Here is a 25,372-nt window from a genome sequence, read left to right on the forward strand (position 1 = left end):
AGGTTCTGTCAGTTTCCTCATGTTAGATGAGAAAATTGGAGCGTGGAGGGGTTAAGTCACTTGCCAGAGCCACATAGCTAGCAATTCCAATAAGCTGCTGCTATTTTAAACCAAGGCATTGTGTTGTGGTTCCAGTGCTCTTAACTACCATGCCATATTACTTCTCATATGGTATTTTTAAAGTTGTAGTTAGAAAAGCAGATTATTAAATTTTGGGGAGAGATGTATGTTTCCATTTTTATTCCAGAGTATATCTTCACACTTACTTCTCTATGATTTATTCATTCAGTGATCATAAAGCTTGTTCATATGAAATTGATATATGATATAATTAACTTACCAGTCTTAAAAATATTTAAATAAGCCATAACTCTTTGGTAATTTACCTCTTCAACATTTTAGTTAGGTATCTAGATAAAATTGCATTTTATCACTAGATAGTATTTAGTCTCATTTCTTCCAGTTTGTAGATGTTATATTGGCCTAGAGACAATCATTATTTTTGTTTGAATTATTTTTTTCTAGGCTTGCAGATCAGATGAGAATGTTGAATTTTCCCCAGTGGTTTGATCTGCTCAAGGATATTTTCTCTAAGTTTACAATTTTCCTACAGAGAGTGAAGGTAAGCTTATAAATTAGTTTGTCCAGAATATCCCTAAAATTAAGTCAGCTTTCTAGATACATAATATGTAAATAAAGACTCAAACTAGAATAAAACACAGTTTCTTTGTTTTTGTAATTTTTCTAAAGAGGCTTGTTTTTAAATAAAAATTTAGGTACCTCAGAGTTTGACAATTTTAAGAATTTAATAAGTTATAATTTTATAACTTAAAAAGAAATATTATGCTTACGTGACATTAAATATTATATAGTAATATTTCCTCTGGTGACTTTTGTTCTCCTAGGTTATCTAGAGGTACAATATTGTTAAACACCCCAAAATCACCCCAAACTATCCATTTTTCTATAAAGTCAATGTTGATATAATGGTGTTTTAAAATACATTGTTTATATTCAAATTACCTTGCTAATTTACTTTTTTTTTTTTTTTTTTTTTTTTTTGAGGTGGAGTCTTGCTGTTACCCAGGCTGGAGTGCAGTGGCGCAATCTTGGCTTACCGCAACTTCTGCCTCCCGGGTTCAAGTGATTCTTCTACCTCAGCCTCCCGAGTAGCTAGGAGTATAGGCGTGTGGCACCACGCCTGGCTAGTTTTTGTATTTTTAGTAGAGATGGGGTTTCACCATGTTGGTTGGCCAGGCTGGTCTCGAACTCCTGACCTAAGTGATCTGCCCACCTCTGCCTCCCAAAGTGCTGAGATTATAGGTGTGAGCCACTGTGCCTGGCTGCTAATATTCTTTCTTTACATTTTTATTTCACTTTTTGGGCACGAATCCAATCAAGCATCATGTGTTACATTTAATTATTTTGTCTCTTTAGTCAAGCCACTTAATTTTAAACCACTTAGTATAACAAAAAGAACAGGTCACGTATCATTTTACAGAAGATGTCAGACTCTAATACATATTGGTTTGAATCACCAACATGTCATAGCTTTGGTTTAAGAAGAATACAGGCTGGGCACGGTGGATTACACCTGTAATCCTATCACTTTGGGAGGCCAAGGCAAGAGGATCACTTGAGCTCAGGAGTTTGAGACCAGCTTGGGCAACATAATGAGACCTCATGTCTACAAAAAAATTTCTTAAATTAGCCAAGCATAGTGATGCACACCTGTAGTCCCAGCTACTTGGGTGGCCGAGGTGGGATGATCACCTAACCCCAGCGGGTCAAGGCTGCAGTGAGGCATGATTGTGCCACTGTACTCCAGCTTGGCCAACAGAGCAAGACTCCATCTCAAAAAATGAAAAAAAATAAAAACAGAATACAGTCATTAGGAATTACTATGTGTAACAGTTAAAAGGGACCATTTGTGAAATTAGATATTCTTTGAGTTATCAACTGTTAGCATTGTGTTTTATGTACTAGTTAACATCCCCAGAATCTCCTGAGTACCATGTTAAATAGTGCAGGGGACTTTGGTACCTGTGTATGACATGAATTTTCCTTTATTCACATTGGAGCAATGCTAAGTCACATGTGTAAGCTCTCCAATCAGGTTCACAAAAGTTTTATACAGTGGGATTCACTGTGCTTAATTTAGACTGCTTCTAAAATATTGATCCTACCTATTGATAGTGACAGACACAAACTTGTATCTATAGGTGTTCAATAACTAAACCATGTTTTCACTCGTTATATTCTGACCATGACCTCATCATCACACACCTCAATTATTGCATGTCTAGATATATAGAACTCTTACATTGCATAGTGTAGAACTGGCCAACTTTTTGCCAGTAATTTTTTAAAGTACAGTAAGTCTTCAATGTTATGGATAGGTCTTGGAAACTGTGACTTTAAGTGAAACAACTTATACCAAAGCTATTTTTTTCATTCATCATTATAGTGAAACATTTCCTTCAATGTTTTTTTTCAATAACATTGAAGGAAACAGTGTTATTCAAAAACCTGCTGTACGTGGTTTCACTTAAAGTTACAGTCTCCCAGAACCTATCATCCATATTAAGTGAGGATTTACTGTAGTTATTCCACTATGTGGAATGGCTCTATGTCAGTTAAACTAAGTAGAGTTATTATTTTATGTATGTGCTATATGAAAACTGATTTATTGTAATTTCTCATTTTCACATTTGGACCACTTAAACTAGTACTTACGTACATCTTTGCAGATAACATGAAATATGGTACTTTTTACTGTGAAAAAAGTTTGTGATTCTGTCAAGTATTACTTCACTGAAAAATAATGTTAATTACAAGCTGTTCATTTTTATTGAAGAATTTAAAAATAACTAAAAATTGGAAAGAACCTAGATGTCTAACAATAGAGAAATGGTAAAATAAATTATGCTTGACACATTCTTTACCATGGAATATTATATACAGCCAAGGATTTTTAATGGCAGGAGAAAATACATACATTATGATATTCAGTTAAAAATGCAAGATACAGGGCCAGGCACCATGGCTCACACCTGTAATTCCAGCACTTTGGGAGGCCGAGGCGGGCAGATCACAAGGTCAAGAGATCGAGACCATCCTGGCCAATATGGTGAAACCCTGTCTCTACTAAAAATACAAAAATTAGCTGGGCGTGGTGGTGCATGTTTGTCCCAGCTACTCGGGAGGCTGAGGCAGGAGAATCACTTGAACCCGGGAGGTGGAGGTTGCAGTGAGCCAAGATAGTGCCACTATACTCCAGTCTGGTGACGGAGCAAGACTCCGTCTCAAAAAAAAAAAAAAAAAAAAAAGGCAAGATATAGATGTACTTATATAGTGTGATCTCAGCTATGTCAAAAAAAATTTTTTTTAACCTTTTTATCTTCCTAGAACAAGGAGAAACCTTGGGTTTTTTTGGTGGTTTTCTTTAGCTGGTCAGATTAGATGTCATTTAAATTTTTTATTCTTTTCTATTCTCCCTGCATTTTCTACAAAGAGAAGTATTACTTTTATAATCAGAAAAAGTTGTTTTGTTTTTTAGTAGAATTTACCACATTACAGGAATAGACTATTTGAATTTCTTGTTTGATTTACCAGGGTTAATAATTTACTTTCCTACATTGTTGCATTTATTTCTCAAAGACAAAGGATATCCAATCCTATATGTCACTTTAGTATTACGCTTTTTTTTGTTTTTTTTGTTTTTTTTTGAGATAGAGTTTCACTCTGTCGCCAGGCTGGAGTGCAGTGGCTCAGTCTCAGCTCACTTCAGTCTCCGCCTCCCAGGATCAAGTGATTATCTTGCCTCAGCCTCCTGAGTAGCTGGGATTATAGGCACACGCCACCATGTCCAGCTAATTTTTGTGTTTTTAGTACAGATGGGGCTTCACCATGTTGGCCAGGATGATCTCAATCTCCTGACCTTGTGATCCACCCACCTTGGCCTCCAAAAGTGCGGGGATTTAGTATTATACTTTTTAAAAGAAATTAAAGGGTACATTTTCAGCCAGCATATTTCAATAGTATTTTTATTTTGAATGGATAAATAATAAACTATTGGGATTTATAAATTTCATATTTGAGTAATTGTTAACAACTTGAGGATCTGTTGCTGTTATTTGTATTTTTTTAGTGTGTATTTTTTCTTTCTTTTTGATCATGGTAAAAATAAACATAAAACTTATCATCTTAACTGTTTTTAAGTGCACAATTCAGTGGCATTAAGTTCATTTGCACTATTGTGCTACCGTTAACAAACATCCATCCACAGAACTCTTTTTATCTTGCAAAGCTGAAACTCTGTGCCTATTACATAATAACTCTGGGCCTGGCGTGGTGGCTCACGCCTGTAATCCCAGCACTTTGGGAGGCTGAGGTGGGTGGATCACCTGAGGTCAGGAATTTGAGACCAGCCGGACCAACATGGTGAAACCCCGTCTCTACTAATAATACAAAAATCAGCTGGGCGTGGTGTCTCATGCCTGTAATCCCAGCTATTCCAGAGGCTGAGGCAGGAGAATCGCTTGAACCCAGGAGGCGGAGGTTGCAGTGACCCAAGATTGTGCCACTGCACTCCAGCTTGGGCGACAAGAGCGAAACTTTGTCTCAAAATAATAATAATAACTCTGGCCAAGGTGGGGCTGAAAGTCCCAACCCTCTAATCCTGCCTTAGTCTTTCAGGTGACCAGCCTTCATCCTGTGGCTATGTAGGGGCCCTCGGCTATTTGTCATCTCTTTAGTATATGAAGACATTTTTACCACTCTGGAGATTCCAAGGGTTTAGGGAGCTTCATGCCAGGGAATAGGGACAAAGACCAAATATAGGCCTGACATAGTAGCTCATGCCTATAATCCCAACACCTTGAGAGACTGAGGCAGGAGAATCACTTGAGACCAGAGTTTGAGACCAGTCTGGGCAACCTAGGAAGATCCTGTCTGCACACACACACAGCCACGCACACACACACACAAGTCCTGGGCAAACCTAGCAAGATCCTGTCTAGACACACACATACACACACACACACACACACACACACACATATTTCCACTTTCCCCCATCCCCTGGCAGCCACCATTCTACTTTCTGTCTCTATGAGTTTGACTCATAGAGCACTCATGCTGTGCACCGATTATTAGGTATTTCATATAAGTGAAATCATACAATATTTAACCTTTTGTGACTGGCTTATTTAACGTAGCTTAATGTCCTCAAGGTGCCGTCTGTGTTGTAGCATGTTAGAATTTCCTTCCTTTTTAAGGCTGAGTAATATGAATAATATTCCATTATATGTGTATATACTACATTTTGCTTATCCATTCATTTGTCAATGGACATTTGTGTTGCCTTCACCTTTTGGCTGTTGAGAATAATACTGCCATGAACATGCATATGCAAATATCTCTCTGAGGCCCCCTTTTAGTTCTTATTTTTGTCAACCCCAGAATTGGAACTTCTGGATCATACAGTCTTCTATTTGTAATTTTCTGAGGAACCTTCACACTGTTCTCCATAGCAGCTGTACCATTTTACATTTCCACCAATAGTGCAGGGTTTCAGTTTTTCTGCATCCTTGCCAAAACTTGTTATTTTCTGGATTTTGTGAGACTAGCCATCCTAATGGGTATGAGGTGGTATTTCCCTGTAGGTTTAATTTACATTTTTCTAATGATGACTGATGTTGAGCATCTTTTTTATGTGCTTATTGGGCATTTTTATATCTTTTTTGGAAAAATATTTTGTTTGCCTATTAATTAATGGGGTGGTTTGGTTTTTTTGTTGTTGAGTTGTAGAAGTTCTTTACATATTCTAGATATTAACCTTTTATCTTATACGTGATTTGCAAATATTTTCTCCCATTCCGTAGGTTGCCTTTTTACTCTGTTAATGATGTCTTTTGATGCATAGAAGTTTTTCTATTTTGATGTAGTCCAATTTGTCTTTTTGTTGTCGCCTGTGTTTTCCATTTCATATCCAAGAAATCAATGCCAAATCCAGTGTCATGAAGCTTTTTCCCTGTATTTTCTTCTAAAAATTTTATATTTTTAGAGCTTATATTTAGGCCTTTAATTGATTTTAGTTAGTTTTTATAGGTGGTATAAGATAGAGGTCTACTTTCATTCTTTAGCATGTGGATATTCAGTTTTCCCAGTATCATTTGTTGAAAAGACTGACCTTTCTGCATTGAATGGTCTTGCCACCCTTGTCAAAAAACATTTTACTATATATGTGAGAGTTCATTTGTGGGCTCTCTGTGTTCTATATGTCACTCTTTATGCCAATACCACACTGTTATGATTACCATAGTCTTGTAAGTTTTGAAATCAGGATTATAAGACTTCCATACTTCATTCTTTACTGTTGTATTTTGACTTTTTATTAAATTCTTGTTTATTGTTTACACCCTATAGATTAGGCTAATTTTTATAGGTAAGAAAGATAACAGCCTTTAAATGCAGCTTACCTTCTTTTCAAGGAATTCTTAGCTTTTAAATTTCATTTTGTTGTATAGATAAATAATCCTAGTCTATCAGTTCAGAATGACAATATCAGTTGTCATTATGGTTATCAATATGGTTACCAGATATTTCATTAACTCCATTCTCAAGATTGGAAAATTATATTTGGCTTAGCTGTCCTGGTGTTTTTGAAACATGAACTTGTCTATAGACTGTGTAATAGTTCAGAAAGTAAACCATGTATCTACTGTTGAAACTATTATGTATTTTAAAATCTTATTTTTTGGATACCAGTCTTCTGGCATTGTTAAGAATGGCTTTGGACTTGGAAAAAATAATCAGCAAATCTTTAAAAGTGTAGATATGGTGAAAACAGCAAAGAAGAATCCCTAGGAGAATACCTGATATACTTTATGTGGAAAATTTTAATAACTGTATAAGTGAAGATGTTATTAAAAAGAATGAAGTATTCAAATCAAACTAGTTTAAACAATACAAGGAATGTATTGGCTCTGGGAATTAAAAAAAGTCCAAGACTAGGAAGGGCTTCATGCATGGTTTTGTCTTGGTTCTCCAGCTTGGTTTCTCTGTTTCCAATTCAGCTTTGCCTTTCTCTTTCCTCTTGGCTTCATCAGTTCTAGGTCTGCCACATTTGCCACAATTCTATACCACCTAGAAGTTTTCTATTTTTTACTTAGAGTTTTTCTTCTTCAGTCACCAAATGAAATTTCTTTATTGATTAAGCCAAATTTAGAATTTTTCACCTGGAGTAAGTCCTTGGCTTTAATTGATTGAACCAGTTTAGGTCACATGTCCAGTCACTGTGATCAGGAAAATGCTGTGCACTGATTATTAGTTTAAATCTGGATTTTCTTCTCATCTCTAAGCTAAACATTAGGCAAGGAGGTTGGGAGTACACTGAGTGGGCTATTTAGAACTGATACTTGAAGGTGGAAAGTGGGCTTATTTCTACCCAAATTATATGGCTGTTGTACCATGGGAAAAGTGATGTAGAATAGATGTTGGATAGGTCTAACATGTCTTTTTATTTTAAAAAGTTAAGAAAGAATTAGCAAGACAGAAGAGGTAAGGAAAAAGACGCAAAACAAGATGAGGGAACTAAGTATATCAAAGATTGGACAGCAGTGAGGATTAAAGCAGCAGTAGTGGAGCAGCAAGTTTGTGACAATACAGAAGAAGTTAGTGAGCAATGAAGAAAGAAAAAAAAAATGCAGTATCCATAGTAGACACTTTGGTCCTAAAGCTCTTGAAGGCTCTATCTTCGGTATACTGTATGGGCTATTGACTCATTTAAAATGCTTTCAGTTCCAAATAACAGGAAACACAACTCAGAGTGTCTCAAACAGTTAAGAGGATTTATTAGCTCATATAACTAAAAAAATACACAGAGGTAGGTCAGCCTTTAGGTCCTTCATAAAGAGGTTGTTGATGTCATCAAGCCTTGGCTTTATTTCTTTGCAATTCCCTCTTCTATGTACCTTACTAATAATTAAGTTCAGATTGTGGTGGTTCCATGTACTAATTGGACTAGCTTAGATTCTTTTGTTGATTTTGGAGACGCGAAGTTAGAGTCTGCTTCCCTAGAACCATGTAGATTCCAAAAAAAACTAACCAAGCATTTTGAGAAAGGGAGAAACAAATTGTAAGACTGCAACTGTGAATGTTAAAATAGGCAAGCAGTCCTTTATTTCTTAATTGTCCATAAAGACATTAGTTTACATAAATTTACTCTTCATTTGCCTAGCTTTCAGTATTTATTGAGCACCTCCTATTTGCCAGACACTATTCTAGGCATTAGGATTATAGTGTCATGGAATGGAGCTGACATTCTAATAGAAGGAGACCTAGAATAAACAAAGATAATTGTACAAAATGATAAATGTTTTTTTTTTGGTTTTTGTTTTTGTTTTTTTACAAAAACTGGATAATGGGATAGAGTTGCTGGGTGGAGAGTCAGGGAAGGCCTCTTTGAGGAAGTGACCACTGGTGCCAGAACCTCAGTGATGAGAAGGAAATATGTGCAAAGATCAAGGTGAAAGCATTCCGGATAGAGGAAACAGCAGAGGCACTGAGGTGGGAACAATCCTGGAATGAGGGAAGAGTAGAAAGAGAACTAGAATGTCTGGAGAGTAGTGAATAAGTGAGAGAAGATATGAGAAAAGGAGAAAGAGAGGTAGGGGCTAGGCATGGTAAGTAACACAGATTCCTTTTCTTTTAGACAGGCATATCAATGTATATGATTCTCTGATGGGCAAGTTATGTTTAGTGTAACCTTTTTAAGAGGTCAGAGAAGTATGCAACATATTTTAGGGAGATTTCCATTTTAAAAATTAGTTAAAATATAGGAAATTTATTTCTAAGCTTTAGTGAAGCCATTTCTCCTGGCCAGTTCTTTTTCACGTCACTTTTCCTATGTAATAAAAGATCGGTAGAAATTCTGATATACATGACTTTTAACTCATTTATGATTATAGATGTCCAAAATTAGATGCACAGAATTCTCTTTTGGGAACTTCAGGTAAGAGATATTTTACGTCCCTTAAAAGTGTGTCCTATTTTCTTGTAGGCAACATTAAATATCATTCACAGTGTTGTTCTCTCAGTTCTTGACAAAAACCAAAGGACTAGAGAATTGGAAGAGATTTCACAACAGAAGAATGCTGCAAAAGATAATTCACTGGACACAGAGGTGGCTTATTTAATCCATGAAGGCATGTTTATAAGTGATGCATTCGGTGAGGGTGAGCTAACACCTATAGCAGTTGACACTACCTCTCAAAGAAATGCATCTCCAAATAGTGAGCCCTGCAGCAGTGATTCTGTATCCGAGCCAGAATGTACTACTGATTCTTCATCCAGCAAAGAGCACACATCATCATCTGCTATTCCAGGAGGTGTCGATATTATGTGAGTATAGTGGCTACTGCCAAATTGACAAGATTTTGAGTCATCTTATTAATGGATTCAGTAAGACTGATTATTCAGTTTATTGAAAAACCATGTAAATTTTAGAATTTAACAAAAATATATTAATTTTATGAAATGTATCTCTATAAAAATGTATGAGAAGTAAGGAGGTGAGCATTGGAAGTAATTGAAAATTATAGAGTTTTAAGATTGCAAAAGAACTTTAAAGACCATTTTATTAAATGCCCCCATTTCAGTGATAAGGTAATTGATGCCCAGAGAGCTTAGATGACTTACTTACAGTGACTAGTGGCAGAACATATACTGGAACCCAGGTCAGTTTTTGCTTTGGTCATTTTTCTTTCTTCTTTGTCACCTTTGTGATTTATATGTTGTGAAGATCTGTTTGATTTATAACTTTTGGTTTTTCAAAGACATGAATTTCCAAATGGATCACATCTTCTCTTAAACCTTATTTTAAAAACTTCTTATTTTGAAATAATTTCAAATTTACAGAAAAGTTACCAGAATAGAATAAAAAACTCTCATATAACCTTCATCCAGATTCCCCAGGTGTTAATACTTTACCACATTGCACTCTGCCTCCCTCCCTCTCTTTTTCTCTTTCTCTTTCTGTCTCCTTTTGTCTTTATCTCTTATGTTAATATTTTTTCTGAATCCTTTGACAGTAGGTTACAGACATGATGACTATTATCCCTGGATACCTGCTGTGTATTTCCTAAACACAAGAACACTCCTATATAACCTTAGTATACTGACTAAATACAAGGAAACATTGATACAATAAATTATTAATATTACCATCTGATCCACAGATCCCATTTAAACAAAGTTTACCAATTGACCCAGTAATCTCTGTTATCAAAAAAATAGAACCAATAAAATATTTCTGGTCCAAGAATATAGTTTGGATTTAGTTATTGTTAAGAATAACAATATTTTTATTATCTTTATATAAATCAACTCGGTACTTTATTATTCTTTTTCTGTTTTTTTTTTTATTATGCTTTAAGTTCTGGGTTACATGTGCAGAAAGTGCAGTTTTGTTACATAGGTATACATGTGCCATGGTGGTTTGCTGCACCCATCAACCCGTCACCTACATTAGGTATTTCTCCTAATGTTATCCCTCCCCTAGCCCTCCACCCCTCACAGGCCCCGGCGTGTGATGTTCCCCTCCCTGTGTCCATGTGTTCTCATTGTTCAGCTCCCACTTATGAGTGAGAACATGCAGTGTTTGGTTTTCTGATCTTGTGATAGTTTGCTGAGAATGATGGTTTCCAGCTTCATCCATGTCCCTGCAAAGGACATGAACTCATCCTTTTTTATGGCTGCATAGTATTCCATGGTGCATATGTGCCACATTGTCTTAATCCAGTCTATCATCGATGGACCTTTGGGTTGGTTCCAAGTCTTTGCTATTGTGAATAGTGCCACAATAAACATACGTGTGCATGTGTCTTCATCGTAGAATCATTTATAATCCTTTGGGTATATGCCCAGTAATGGGATGGCTGGGTCAAATGGTATTTCTAGTTCTAGATCCTTGAGGAATCGCCACACTGTCTTCCACAATGGTTGAACACTACCACCAACAGTGTAAAAGCATTCCTATTGCTCCGTATCCTCTCCAGCATCTGTTGTTTCCTGATTTTGTAATGATCACCATTCATTATAGTATGATGAGATGGTATCTCACTGTGGTTTTGATATGCATTTCTCTAATGACCAGTGATGATGAGCATTTTTTCATATGTCTGTTGGCCACATAAATGTCTTCTTTTGAGAAGTGTCTGTTCATATCCTTTGCCCACTTTTTGATGGGGTTGTTTGCTTTTTTCTTATAAATTTGTTTAAGTTCTTTGTAGATTCTGGATATTAGCCCTTTGTCAGATGGGTAGATTGCAAAAATTTTCTCCCATTCTGTAGGTTGCCTGTTCACTCTGATGATAGTTTCTTTTGCTGTGCAGAAGCTCTTCAGTTTAATTAGATCCCATTTGTCAATTTTGGCTTTTGTTGCCATTGCTTTTGGTGTTTTGGACATGAAGTCTTTGCCCATGCCTATGTCCTGAATGGTATTGCCCAGGTTTTCATCTAGGAGTTTTATGGTCCTAGGTCTTACATTTAAGTCTTTGATCCATCTTGAGTTGATTTTTGTGTATGGTGTAAGGAAGGGGTCCAGTTTCAGTTTTCTGCATATGGCTAGCCAGTTTTCCCAACACCATTTATCAAATAGGGAATCTTTTCCCCATTGCTTGTATGTGTCAGGTTTGTCAAAGATCAGATGGTTGTAGAAGTGTGGTATTATTTCTGAGGCCTCTGTTCTGTTCCATTGGTCTATATATCTGTTTTGGTACCAGTATCATGTTGTTTTGATTATTGTAGCCTTGTAGTATAGTTTGAAGTCAGGTAGCATGATGCTTCCAGCTTTGTTCTTCTTGCCCAGGATTGTCTTGGCTATGCGGGCTCTTTTTTGGTTCCATTAGTAGTTTTTTTCATTTCTGTGAAGAAAGTCAGTGGTAGCTTGATGGGGATGGCATTGAATCTATAAATTACTTTGGGCAGTAAGGCCATTTTTCACAATATTGATTCTTCTTATCCATGAGCATGGAATGTTTTTCCATTTGTTTGTGTCCTCTCTTATTTCCTTGAGCAGTGGTTTGTAGTTCTCCTTGAAGAGGTCCTTCACATCCCTTGTAAGTTTGATTCCTAGGTATTTTATTCTCTTTGTAGCAATTGTGAATGGGAGTTCGCTCATGATTTGGCTGTTTGTCTGTTATTGGTGTATAGGAATGCTTGTGATTTTCTCACATTGATTTTGTATCCTGAGACTTTGCTGATGTTGCTTATCAGCTTAAGGAGATTTTGGGCTGAGGTGATGGGGTTTTCTAAATATACAATCATGTCATCTACAAACAGAGACAATTTGACTTCCTCTTTTCCAAATTGAATACCCTTTATTTTTTTCTCTTGCCTGATTGCCCTGGCCAGAACTTCCAATGCTATATTGAATAGGAGTGGTGAGAAAGGGCATCCCTGTCTTGTGCCGGTTTTCAAAGGGAATGCTTCCAGTTTTTACCCATTCAGTATGATATTGGCTGTGGGTTTGTCATAAATAGCTCTTATTATTTTGAGATAAGTTCCATCAATACCTAGTTTATTGAGAGTTTTTATCATGAAAGTCTGTTGAATTTTGTCAAAGGCCTTTTCTGCATCTATTGAGATAATCATGTGGTTTTTGTCATTGGTTCTGCTTATGTGATGGATTACATTTATTGATTTATGAATGTCGAACCAGCCTTGCATCCCAGGGATGAAGCTGACTTGATCGTAGTGGATAAGCTTTTTGATATGCTGCTGGATTTGGTTTGCTGGTATTTTATTGAGGATTTTCTCATCGATGTTTATCAGGGATATTGGCCTAAAAATTCTTTTTTTTGTTGTTGTGTCTCTTCCAGGCTTTGGTATCAGGATGATGGTGGCCTTATAAAATGAGTTAGGGTGGATTCCCTCTTTTTCTATTGATTGGAATGGTTTCAGAAGGAATGGTACTAGCTCTTCCTCATACCTGTGGTAGAATTCAGCTGTGAATCTGTCTGGTCCTGAACTTTTTTTGGTTGGTAGGCTATTAATTATTGCCTCAATTTCAGAACCTGTTACTGGTGTATTCAGAGATTCAACTTCTTCCTGGTTTAGTCTTGGGAGGGTGCATGTGTCGAGGAATTTATCCATTTCTTCTAGATTTTCTAGTTTATTTACATAGAGGTGTTTATAGTATTCTCTGATGGTAGTTTGTATTTCTGTGGGATCGGTGGTGATATCCCCTTTATCATTTTTTATTGTGTCTATTTGATTCTTCTCTCTCCTTTATTAGTCTTGCTAGATCAATTTTGTTGATCTTTTTAAAAAACCAGCTCCTGTATTCATTGATTTTTTTTTTGAAGGTTTTTTTATGTCTCTATTTCCTTCAGTTCTGCTCTGATCTTTGTTATTTCTTGCCTTCTGCTAGCTTTTGAATATGTTTGCTCTTGCTTCTCTAGTTCTTTTAATGGTGATGTTAGGGTGTTGATTTTAGATCTTTCCTGCTTTCTCTTGCGGGCATTTAGTGCTATACATTTCCCTCTACACACTGCTTTAAATGTGTCCCAGAGATTCTGGTACGTTGTGTCTTTGTTCTTATTGGTTTCAAAGAACATCTTTGTTTCTGCCTCCATTTCGTTATTTACCCAGTAGTCATTCAGGAGCAGGTTGTTCCGTTTCCATGTAGTTGAGTGGTTTTGATTGAGATTCTTAATCCTGAGTTCTAATTTGATTGCAGTGTGGTCTGAGAGACAGTTTGTTGTGATTTCTGTTCTTTTACATTTGCTGAGGAGTGCTTTACTTCCAGTTATGTGGTCAATTTTAGAGTAAGTGTGATGTAGTGCTGAGAAGAATGTATATTCTGTTGATTTGGGGTGGAGAGTTCTGCAGATGTCTATTAGGTCCGTTTGGTCCAGAGCTGAGTTCAAGTCCTGGATATCCTTGTTAATTTTCTGTCGTGTTGATCTAATATTGACAGTGGGGTATTAACGTCTCCCATTATTATTGTGTGGGAGTGTAAGTCTCTTTGTAGGTCTCTAAGGACTTGCTTTATGAATCTGGGTGTTCCTATATTGGGTGTATATATATTTAGGATAGTTAGTTCTTCTTGTTGAATTGATCCCTTTACCATTATATAATGGTCTTCTTTGTCTCTTTTGATCTTTGTTGGTTTAAAGTCTGTTTTATCAGAGACCAAGGTTGCAACCCCTCCTTTTTTTTTTTTTTTTTTTTTTTTGCTTTCCATTTGCTTAGTAGATCTTCCTCCATCCGTTTATTTTGAGCCTATGTGTGTCTTTGCATGTGAGATGGGTCTCCTGAATGTAGCACACCAATGGGTCTTGACTCTTTATCCAGTTTGCCAGTCTGTGTCTTTTAATTGGTGCATTTAGCCCATTTACATTTAAGGTTAATATTGTTATGTGTGAATTTGATCCTGTCATTATGATGCTAGCTGATTATTTCACCCGCTAATTGATGCAGTTTCTTCCTAGCATCGATGGTCTTTACAATTTGGCATGTTTTTGCAGTGGCTGGTACCAGTTGTTCCTTTCCATGTTTAGTGCTTCCTTCAGGAGCTCTTGTAAGGCAGGCCTAGTGGTGACAAAATCTCTCAGCATTTGCTTGTCTGTAAAGGCTTTCATTTCTCCTTTACTTATGAAGCTTAGTTTGGCTGGATATGAAATTCTGGGTTGAAGATTCTTTAAGAATGTTGAATCTTGGCTCCCACTCTCTTCTGGCAGAGACATCCACTGTCTGCAGTGACATCCACTGTTAGTCTGATGGGCTTCCCTTTGTGGGTAACCTGACCTTTCTCTCTGGCTGCCCTTAACATTTTTTCCTTCATTTCAACCTTGGTGAATCCGACAATTATGTGTCTTGGGGTTGCTCTTCTCAAGAAGTATCTTTGTGGTGTTCTCTGTATTTCCTGAATGTGAATGTTGGCCTGCCTTGCTAGGTTGGGGATGTTCTCCTGGATAATATCCTGAAGAGTGTTTTCTAACTTGGTTCCACTCTTCCCATCACTTTCAGGTACACCAATCAAACGTAGATTTGGTCTTTTCACATAGTCCCATATTTCTTGGAGGCTTTGTTCATTTCTTTTCACTCTTTTTTCTCTAATCTTGTCTTCTTGCTTTATTTCACTAATTTGGTCTTCAGTCACTGATACCCTTTCTTCCACTTGATTGAATCGGCTATTGAAGCTTTTGTATATGCTTCACAAAGTTCTTGTACTGTGGTTTTCAGCTCCATCAGGTCATTTAAGCTTTTTCTAGACTGGTTATTCTAGTTAGCCATTCATCTAATCTTTTTTCAAGGTTTTTAGCTTCTTCGCAATGGGCTAGAACATGCTCCTTTAGCTCAGAGAAGTTTGTTATTACCAACCTTCTGAAGCCTACTTCTGTCAGCTCATCAAACTCATTCTCTGTCCAGTTTTGTTCCCTTGCTGGCGAGGATTTGTGTTCCTTTGGAGGAGAAGAGGTATTCTGGCTTTTGGAGTCTTCAGCATTTCTACTCTGGTTTCTCCCCATCTTTTTGGTTTTACCTACCTTTGGTGTTTGATGTTGGTGACCTGTCGATGGGATTTTGGTGTGGATGTCCTTTTTGTTGATGTTGATGCTATTCCTTTGTTTGTTAATTTTCCTTCCAGCAGTCACATCCGTCAACTGCAGGTCTGTTGGAGTTTGCTAGAGGTCCACTCCAGACGCTGTTTGTCTGGGTATCACCAGCAGAGGTTGCAGATCAGCAAATATTGCTGCCTGATCCTTCCTTTGCAAGCTTTATCACAGAGGGGCACCCGCCTGTATGAGGTGTCTGTCGGCCCCTACTGGGAGGTGTCTCCCAGTCTGGCTACATGGGGGTCAGGGATCCACTTGAGGAGGCAGTCTGTCCGTTATCAGAGCTCGAACGCTGTGCTGGGAGAACCACAGCTCTCTTCAGATCTCTCAGGCAGGGACGTTTAAGTCTGGAGAAGCTGTCTGCTGCCTTTTGTTCAGCTATGCCCTCCCTAGAGAGGTGGAATCCAGAGAGGCAGTAGACGTTGCTGAGCTGCGGTGTGCTCTGCCCAGTTTGAGCTTCCCTGCTGCTTTGTTTACACTCTGAGCATATAATGCTTACTTAAGCCTCAGCAATGGCAGACGCCTCTCCCCCCACCAAGCTCTCACATCCCAGGTGGATCTCAGACTCCTGTGCTACCAGTGAGCAAGGCTCCGTGGGTGTGGGACCTGCCGAGCCAGGCATGGGAGGGGATCTCCTGGTCTGCCTGTTGCAAAGACCATAGGAAAAGCACAGTATTTGGGCAGGAGTGTACTACTTCTCCAGGTACAGTCACTCACAACTTCCCTTGGCTAGGAAAGGGAAATCCCCCAACCCCTTGTGCTTCCCGGGTGAGGTGATGCCCCGCCCTGCTTCAGCGCACCCTCGGTGGGCTGCACCCACTGTCCAACCAGTCCCAGTGAGATGAACCAGGTACCTCAGTTGGAAATGCAGAAATCGCCCGTCTTCTGTGTCGATCTCGCTGGGAGCTGTAGACCAGAACTGTTGCTATTCAGCCATCTTGGGAGCGACCAGTCAACTCAGTACTTTATGTAAATCAACTTATGGTCCTGGAGCTTATAAAGGTCACAGTTACAGCATAAAGTCAACTATAACACTGCTCTTGAGTACAAACAAACCAAACTCTGAGCTATATATTAATAAAGTTTCTTCCGTGTTCAGGCTATTATTTTCACGTTTACTAGTTAGGGTGCAGTCTGAAACTGCTATAAAAAGAGATGTAAAAACTCTGTAGCTTAAACAATGTAAAATTTTGTTTCTCTCATGTAACATTTCAGAGGTAGGAGATGGTCAGCTGCGAAGACAGTTCTACCATTCTCATGTGTAGTTTCCATATGTGTCTAAGGTGGCTGTTCTAGCTTTTAGCATTTCATTTTCATCCGTAGCAGCAGGAAGGAGAGGACAAAGGGCTGATACCTTGCTTACTTTGTTTTGCTTGTTAAACATTTTAACAACAGCCATGTAATTTGGGTAGAACTAAGCCCACCTTCCAGCTTCAAGTATCATTTGTATTCATCTTCCTCTCAGCCCTTTTATGACCCATTTGGAACATAAGGCACATATGGGAAAATGTAGCAGTTATAAAGTGCTCAGCTCAGTTAACTAGCACAAAGTGAATGTGTTGGTGTAGTTGTCACCCACCTCAAGAACTATAACTTTATCAGCTCTTCAGAAGCCCCTCTTGCCGCTGTAATACTACACTACTCCTTCCCATAGGAATCCATTAAAACAATTGGTTTTTCCAGTTTTTAAACTGTATGTTAATGGAATAATATATTTGCTCTTCTGTCTCTGATTTCTTTCGTTCAGCATTACAGTTGTGATATCTATCCAGGTTGTTGCATGTAGCAGTGATTTTATTTTTTGTGTACAAATAATCCATTTTATGATACACCACAATGTATGTATGTATTTTACTTTTGATAAGATTTGGGTTATTTTCATTTTGGATTGTCACGAACATTCTTCTAGATACCTTTGATGCACATGTTACAAGCATTCCTGTTGAATATATATCTGGAAACAAAGTATGTGAATGGTCAATTTAGCTAATGCCAAACAATGTCTCAAAGTGGTTGTACTTATTTACGCTCCCCTCAGAAGTGTGGAACAGTTTGTGTCACTGCACATCTTCCTTCACTCTTAATATTGTCAGTCTTTTACATGTTAGCCATTCTGTTGGGTATGTCGCAAGTGTAGTAATTTTATTTCCCTGACGATTGGTAGGAGAGCACCTTTTCATACATTCATTGGCTTCTGGGATATCCTCTTCTATGAAGTGCCTATTCAAGGCCTTTACCCATTTTTCTGTTGGTTTGTCTTGATCTGTGAAGGTTATTTATATTATGTCAGCACAAGCCTTTTGCCAGTTGTCCATATTGCAGATATCTTCTCCCACTTTCTGTATTGACTTTTCACTCTTATTGGGTTTTTTGGTGAACAAAAGTTCTTAATATAATTCTATGATTCATTACTTTCCTTTATGATTTATGCTTCTTTGTGTCCTGTTTAAGAAATCTTTCCCTACCTTAAAGACTTGAAGATATTTTCTGGTTACTGTCTAGAAACTTTGTTACTGTCTTTTTCACATTAAGACCTACAGTCCATCTAGAATTGATTTTTATGTTTAGTATGAGGGTTAAGATTTTTTTCCCATATGGATATGTTTTTGACCTTGCACCATTTATTGAAAAGGTTGTCTTTCCTACTGCTCTATAATGTCACTCTTGCCGTAAATCAAATATTCAGATAGGTGTATCTGTTTCTGGACTCTATTTCGTTCATTTTTCTGTCTTTACACCAGTACCATTAAGGAAAATTGTCATAGTTACTGTAGTTACTATAGCTTTTGTTTTCTTAAACAATTAGTTTGTAGAGATGGGGTCTTACTATGTTGCCCGGGCTGGTCACTCCTGGCCTCAAGTGATCCTCCTGTCTCAACCTCCCAGAGTGCTAGGCATGAACCACCATGCCCAACAACTGTAGCTTTTTAATCCATATTAATATCTGGGAGATTAATTTGTCCTACTTTTTCTTTAGGATTGCCTCAACTCTTCTTGGTCTTTTACAAATCCATATACATTTTAGATTTGTTAGTTCTCTGTTACCTTCACATAGATTTGTTTGTATTTTAGTCTTTCTTTTTAAAAACAACACAATCCAGAATTCGCACTTATTACTTCCACTCACATCCTAGTGGCCAGGATAATTACATGACTATGTCTAGCTATAAGGGAAGCTTGAGAAATGTCTTTAGCTTGTGGACTATTTGCCCAGCTAGAGCTGTCATTGTGGCAAAAGAGAGAACAGATACTGAAAGATAGTTAGCTTTCTGCCACACCATTTGAGATCCTTTTAAACTGGATGCATTCTCACAGTTTTTATCCTTCCCCTCCTACCTCCATTGTGGCTCACTTTATACGTTGAACCTTCTCTGGCTTTCCCCAATCACATCCTCCTACAGCATGAAGCATAGGTTCTGTAGATGGTTCTTTCTGTGTTCAGTAGGCACATAAATGTCTGGGAACTACCCAACCCAAAGGGGCAATGAATTGAGTATACTTACATGTGTGAGTCTAACTAGTTCTTTCATACAATGGCTCTGACTATTCCTGTAGCAAGTGTTTTTGCGGTATATAATTGAATCACTGATATAGAACATGCAAAAATATGTCTGACGTTTTAACTTTGTTAGTGGTAGATTTTCCCTATTTTCTTACTTCAAAATAACCTGCAATTTTGTAAGTTTATTGCAATGCAAATATGGCACAAAATAGGAAATACTTTTCTAGGCAGGAAATAGGAAAAGAAAAACAATGGAAAATGTTAGAGTTACAGAGCATAATGTCCTCAAGTTTCATCCATGTTTGAAGCATATATCAAAATTTTCTTCCTTTTTAAGGCTGAATAATATTCCATTCACATGTATGTGATATATACATACAAGATGTATATGTATATATCACATTTTGTTTATCTGTTCATCCATTAGTGGACACTTGGGTTGCTTCCACGTCTTGGCTATTTTGAATAGTGCTGTTATGAACTTGAGTGTACATATAAATCCTAGAGATCTTACTTTCAGTTATTTTGGATATATACCCAGAAGTAGAATTGCTGGATTATGTTTGAGTTCGTTTGCTTTTTTCCTATTGATGTGAAAGGTAGAGATCTAACTGAAGTTAAAAAATACTTTTTTTTTCTTTTTTATTCCTCGCTCCTTCGCCCAGGCTGGAGTGCAGTGGTGTGATCTCGGCTCACTGCAAGCTCTGCCTACCAGGTTCACGCCATTCTCCTGCCTCAGCCTCCTAAGTAGCTGGGACTACAGGCGCCCGCCACCACACCCGGCTAATTTTTTTGTATTTTTAGTAGAGACGGGGTTTCACCATGTGTTAGCCAGGATGGGCTCGGCCTCCTGACCTCATGATCTGCCCACCTCGGCCTTCCAAAGTGCTGGGATTACAGGCGTGAGCCACCACGCCCCGGCCCTAAAAAATGTTTTTAAAAGCAGAATTACAATGAATGAAATTATTTTAAAAAACTAACTTGGGGCTTTTTGGATTATTTCACTCTTTTTTTTTTTTTTTTAAGGACTTGAGTTGTTTTTATTTGCTATTTTCTGTTTATATTTTTGTGAATTGGTAGCATATTGCCAAGAGTTTCAAATTCCTTAATCATTCTGTTACATGGGGGAAATTTTAAGTAATGTTTCAGGAATTAAAAATTTACTTCAGTAGTAAAGTTGACTTTGAAATTTAAGCAAGAATTTTGCAGGTATTCTGTTTTGAGATACTACTAGACTGTTTATATAGAAATGTCGGAGCAGAGGAAGCTTACTTGATTAGAAGTAGACTAATTCTAGGTTCTAGTTCTACTCTCTTAATATTCTAACCTTGAATAGGTCACTTTAACTTTCTAAGATTCAGTGTTCTCCTCCATAGGTGGTTATTTATCTACCTACCTCAGAGTGTGAGAATGAAACAAGATAATGTTTCTGAGAGTACTTTAAGAATATTAATTCCTCTGTTATTTTGAAGCATTAGTAAACACATTTGGTGATATTATGATTTTGTAGGATAGCAGGTAATAACCTTCTTTAATACCATAACCAATTAGAATGGTAGTTTGCCTCAAAGTAATATACACGAGAGCCTCTTTGTAGTATCTTTGAAAAGTATTTTAATTCAACTGAAAAAGAGAAAAATGAGGTTAAGGTACTTCACTTGGCTCATGGTAAAACTAAACTGAACTGATGGCATGGAATCATTGGTCTTTATATATGCCCCTGGGGGAAAATGTTTAAAAACAGAAAGTTTTACATTTCCTCTTAAAATTGAAAAAAAGTACATTATGTCTTATAAATACTCCTCTTTGAGTTTAGGTTCCTTGAAAGCAGCAACCTATTATATTCCCTCTAGTGCCTAGCACTTAAGCGTGGTAAATGCTTAGTAAATATTAGTTCAGTGGAACTGAATATTTATACTCATTCATAATTATAAGTAAAAAGAGAGCCTGTTTGTCATGAAATAACATTCCTTCCCTCTTCTTGCTTCCACTGTATCATCCTAGGTGCCTATGCACAACTGTCCCCTGACATAGCTACTACCTTGTACCTAATCTAAAAATTTAATTTTGCTATAGTTTCTGCAGACTTTCCAATCGGAGTCTGAACCAAGTGTTGAAAATACTACAGTGGAGAATGAAAATTCTTATTTAAGGTTATGATAAAACACATTTGTGGATGGGCACAGTGGCTCACACTTGTAAATCCTAGCACTTTGGGAGGCCAAGGTGGGAGGATTGCTTGAGGCCAGGGATATTTGAGACCACCCTGGGCATTGTAGCAAGACTGTGTCTCTACAAAAAATTTTCAAAAAAGATTAGCCGGGTGTGGTGGTGCACACCTGTAGTCCTAGCTACTTGGGAGGCTGAGGTAGGGGGTTTGCTTGAGGCTAGGAGTTTGAGGTTTCAGTGAGCTGTGAATGTGCCACTGCACTCCAGCCTGGGTGACAGAGCAAGACCCTGTCTCGAAACAAATAATAATATAGATAATAGTTGTATTATCTGAGCATGTTTAAGTAATGTTTCACTATAAAAACTATAAGATATTTGGTACATCATAGAATTTTTCTTCAAATGTGAATTTTACAGCTTTTTCATCCTTCCTATTGATAGGTCACCTATGGAGAATACTGTGTTTACAGCTTTCCCTGACTAAATCTTATTTTGTCATTTTCAGGGTCAGTGAAGACATGAAATTAACTGACTCAGAGCTAGGAAAGCTGGCAAATAATATCCAGGAATTATTATGTAGTGCCTCAGATATATGCCATGATCGAGCTGTCAAATTTCTCATGTCAAGAGCAAAGGTAGTTATTTTCATAAAGCTTTATATATTTTATACATAATAATTTTGAAGATCTGAAATTATGTCTTTGCTTCCTGTGTTCCCCATAATGCATATTATATTTTTAACATTTAATAAAGTCAGTGTTACCACTGATGTGGTCTACTAGGGAGATGCTGAGATATGAAGTAATCTAAATAAAATGAATAGGAATTATTAAAGCATTATTTTCAGATAAATGATTAAATGACTTATTTTGAAATATATGTTAATAACTAATTTGAAATTAATGTTGTTTTACATATATAGTACGTGTATATATGTATACCTAAAATATGTAGTTAAACAAGTTTATAATAAAACTCCAACATTGTGAAAATTTTATAGTATGACCTAAATTCATTTGAACTACTATATTAGTTATAAAGGGATCAGAATCAAATTTGGACCTCTTAAGCATTTCATGCTCACTTTCTGGGTCTGAAGTATTGGGAAATATTATTAAAATAAAAAATATATATATTATAATAATTGTTAAACTAACTTGGTTTCATAACTCAATTTGGTGTTACACTAACTCTCATGATTTTTGTATTAAAATTTAGGATGGTTTTCTTGAGAAGCTAAATTCCATGGAATTCATAACACTTTCTAGATTAATGGAAACATTCATTTTAGACACCGAACAGATCTGTGGAAGAAAAAGCACGTCATTACTTGGAGCACTTCAGAGCCAAGCTATTAAGTTTGTAAATAGGTTTCATGAAGAGAGAAAAACCAAGCTCAGGTATCATCACCATGTCCATTCTGTTGTTTGATTTTTTCATTTTTCTTTGTGAAACACAGTTATATTTAAAAGAAGAAACTTAATTGGCCAGTGAAAATGCCTGATAAAGGTTTTTTTAATTAAAGGCAGATTGTGGAATTAAAATCACATTTCTTGGCTTTTCAAAGTGGAGTTAAAATGTTTACTTCTATTAAAGTACTTATCAGGAAGATCCTCAGTAAGTTGACTTTTGTTCCCACTCAAAGTTAAGTAAATTGTTTAATCATTCTTTTTGTTTAGGCCGAGATATAAAAAGGGAACTATTTTCTAAGTATTGGTCCTGCTTATTAAAGTGTTCAGCACTTTTTAAGTCTTATGTTCTCACTCAGCTCTTCTTCCTTTTCTTTTAAACCAAGGAAGATGGTATTGAGATGTTAAAGTTTACCTTCTTTTCTCTTTACTGTGGACTAGCCTCCTCTTAGACAATGAGCGCTGGAAGCAAGCAGATGTTCCTGCAGAATTTCAGGATCTTGTTGATTCTCTATCAGATGGGAAGATTGCTTTACCTGAAAAAAAATCAGGAGGTATGTGTATTCATTCACACATTCTCTTTCAATTTTATATTGTTTATTTATTTTGTATTAATGCTTAATATTTCTTTAGTTGACAATGCCTATTTCAAAGCTAGAACCAATATTTCCAGCTTAGTAAAATACTTGACAGGAAAACTATGGTAATTTATAATAATTATTTCAAATATTTATTGTGTGTTATAACCATATGTCAGACACTGGACCATGTTCTTTACATGCATTACTCCAGTTCATTCTCACAACGATCTGTGATACAGGTACTATTGTTTCTTTGTGTAACAGTGAGGAGGCTTGAGGCTCAGAAGGGTTAAGGAATTTTTATACAAATGATGAGTTGAGATTTGAAACCAGCTTTATATAATTTCATAGCTATGTTCTTAGCTACTATACCATATTGTTTACATACATGTGTTGAGTAAGCACTAGTTAGCTTCTACTTTGTGTCCTATATTGAGACAGAATTGAGACAGAGATAACAGCTGTAACTCTGCTTTAAAGAGGCTAAGTCTAATGAACAAAACCAAAAAATACATAAGCAATCACAAGTAATATAGTTACATGATAGCAAAAACCCAAATGTAAAGAAAGAAAACCATGAAGGAGACAAAAAAGGAAGAACCAGAGAGGCAGGGAGAAATCTAGAACATAGAAGTAGAGTGATGAGAGAGTTTTCATGTGGAAGAGATGGCTGGGAAATATTTTTGTACCCTAGTTCAGGTGGAGTCATCATGTGATAATAATGTAAATTTATTTATAATAATCCTATAAGATTTACAATTACGAAATTCTTGAGTATTTCTAATAGAGAAAGTAGTTGCACTATTTCAAATTTTATGCATTTAATCAAAGTTTTAAATTTCTACACAGAAATATTTTTAAATTGTATACTTCACATTCGCACAAAATGCAACTAGACTACCAGAGAAAGACTTGAGTAAAACACAAACACTAACCATTAATTTGATACATAGATCATTTGCAATCTCAGTAATTCAGTGGAGTGATAGTCAAATTGCAGTTCAGTGCTTAGTAACTGGAAAAGGGAGGAAGGGTAGAGAAGTATAGCCTACTTTTTCAACAGATTTGGCTGTGCAGGAAAAGTGAGTGATGAAATAGTAGCTAAAGAAGTTAGAGAGAGAGGGTGATTTACGGGGCAAGGTGCATGGAATCGAATCCAGAGTTGAAGAGAAAGGCTACTACTTCTGCCCCTGTGACAACGGGAAGAGGGTTAAGGACAAGTATAAAATAGATGAGTTGATATAGGGCAGAGAGAAGAATTGAAGGAATTAAGTAAATTTTTGTCATATGACAGTTTTTAATAGGTAATAGCATTGGGTGGTAGAGTTTTCTAATTGATTGTATGATATTGGCACAACTAAAGCATTCAAGTAGCAAGAGCTGATGGAAAAATAAAACACTCTGACCACTCTAAATCACTAGTTTAAAATTATAAGACTTATTACTCATCTAGTCTTTCAAGCTATATTTAATTGACTTCCCTCTATGTGAGGTGCTGTGCTAGATGACTAGGATATGTTTTCTGTCCCTGAACAGCTCATGGTCTTTTGATTCCACTGTTAAGCAAACAGAATGATTTCTGAATTAAAATCATAAATGTGGAATAATTGAATTAATCATGTATTTTGTTTGAAACGTGAACTATTTATTTTCACTTCTTTGGAGGATATTGATGGTAGGAGGTTTCTCTTACATACCTTGCTTCGTCTCAGTCTTTTTTTCCCTCTCTGGATAGCATAGGTGTATGCTATTAGAAGTCCATTAACATTTTACTAGTTCTTTTCAAGTTAAGGATCCTGGATTATTACCCATTTATCCATGATATATTAATTGGATTACTATCCACTCAGCTAGGCATTGGGGAAATGAAGGTTAATGGATAGCAGCTAATATTAATTGAGTGTTTACTTACACTGTTTTGTTCTAAGTATTTTACATGTGTTATCTCATTTACAGGTCCATGAGCTAGACATTATTAGTATTACTATTTTACAGCTTTAGAAACTAAGGCACAAAGAGGTTAAGCCCTTGTCTAAGGTTACATAGCTAGGAAGTGGTAGAGCTGGGATTCTAATCCAGGCAGACTGA

The 25,372-nt window shown here is 36.7% G+C and overlaps 1 protein-coding gene across 4 annotated transcripts in view; it reads left to right on the forward strand.

Moving 5' to 3' along the window:
* The window catches only part of VPS54 (VPS54 subunit of GARP complex), a 118,231-nt gene that overhangs the window by 66,128 nt on the left and 26,731 nt on the right, over positions 1-25,372 (forward strand). For 3 of the 4 annotated variants that reach the window (XM_024242742.2, XM_054547446.2, XM_054547448.2), the window contains 5 exons: positions 526-622; positions 9,065-9,405; positions 21,800-21,929; positions 22,513-22,694; positions 23,145-23,257. In XM_024242742.2, the coding sequence (XP_024098510.1) occupies positions 526-622; positions 9,065-9,405; positions 21,800-21,929; positions 22,513-22,694; positions 23,145-23,257 (863 nt within the window). The remainder of the gene's footprint in view (positions 1-525; positions 623-9,064; positions 9,406-21,799; positions 21,930-22,512; positions 22,695-23,144; positions 23,258-25,372) is intronic. The other variant, XM_054547447.2, reaches the window with a different exon arrangement.

Source organism: Pongo abelii, chromosome 12 (genome assembly GCF_028885655.2).
Source record: "Pongo abelii isolate AG06213 chromosome 12, NHGRI_mPonAbe1-v2.0_pri, whole genome shotgun sequence".
Lineage (NCBI taxonomy): Eukaryota > Metazoa > Chordata > Mammalia > Primates > Hominidae > Pongo > Pongo abelii.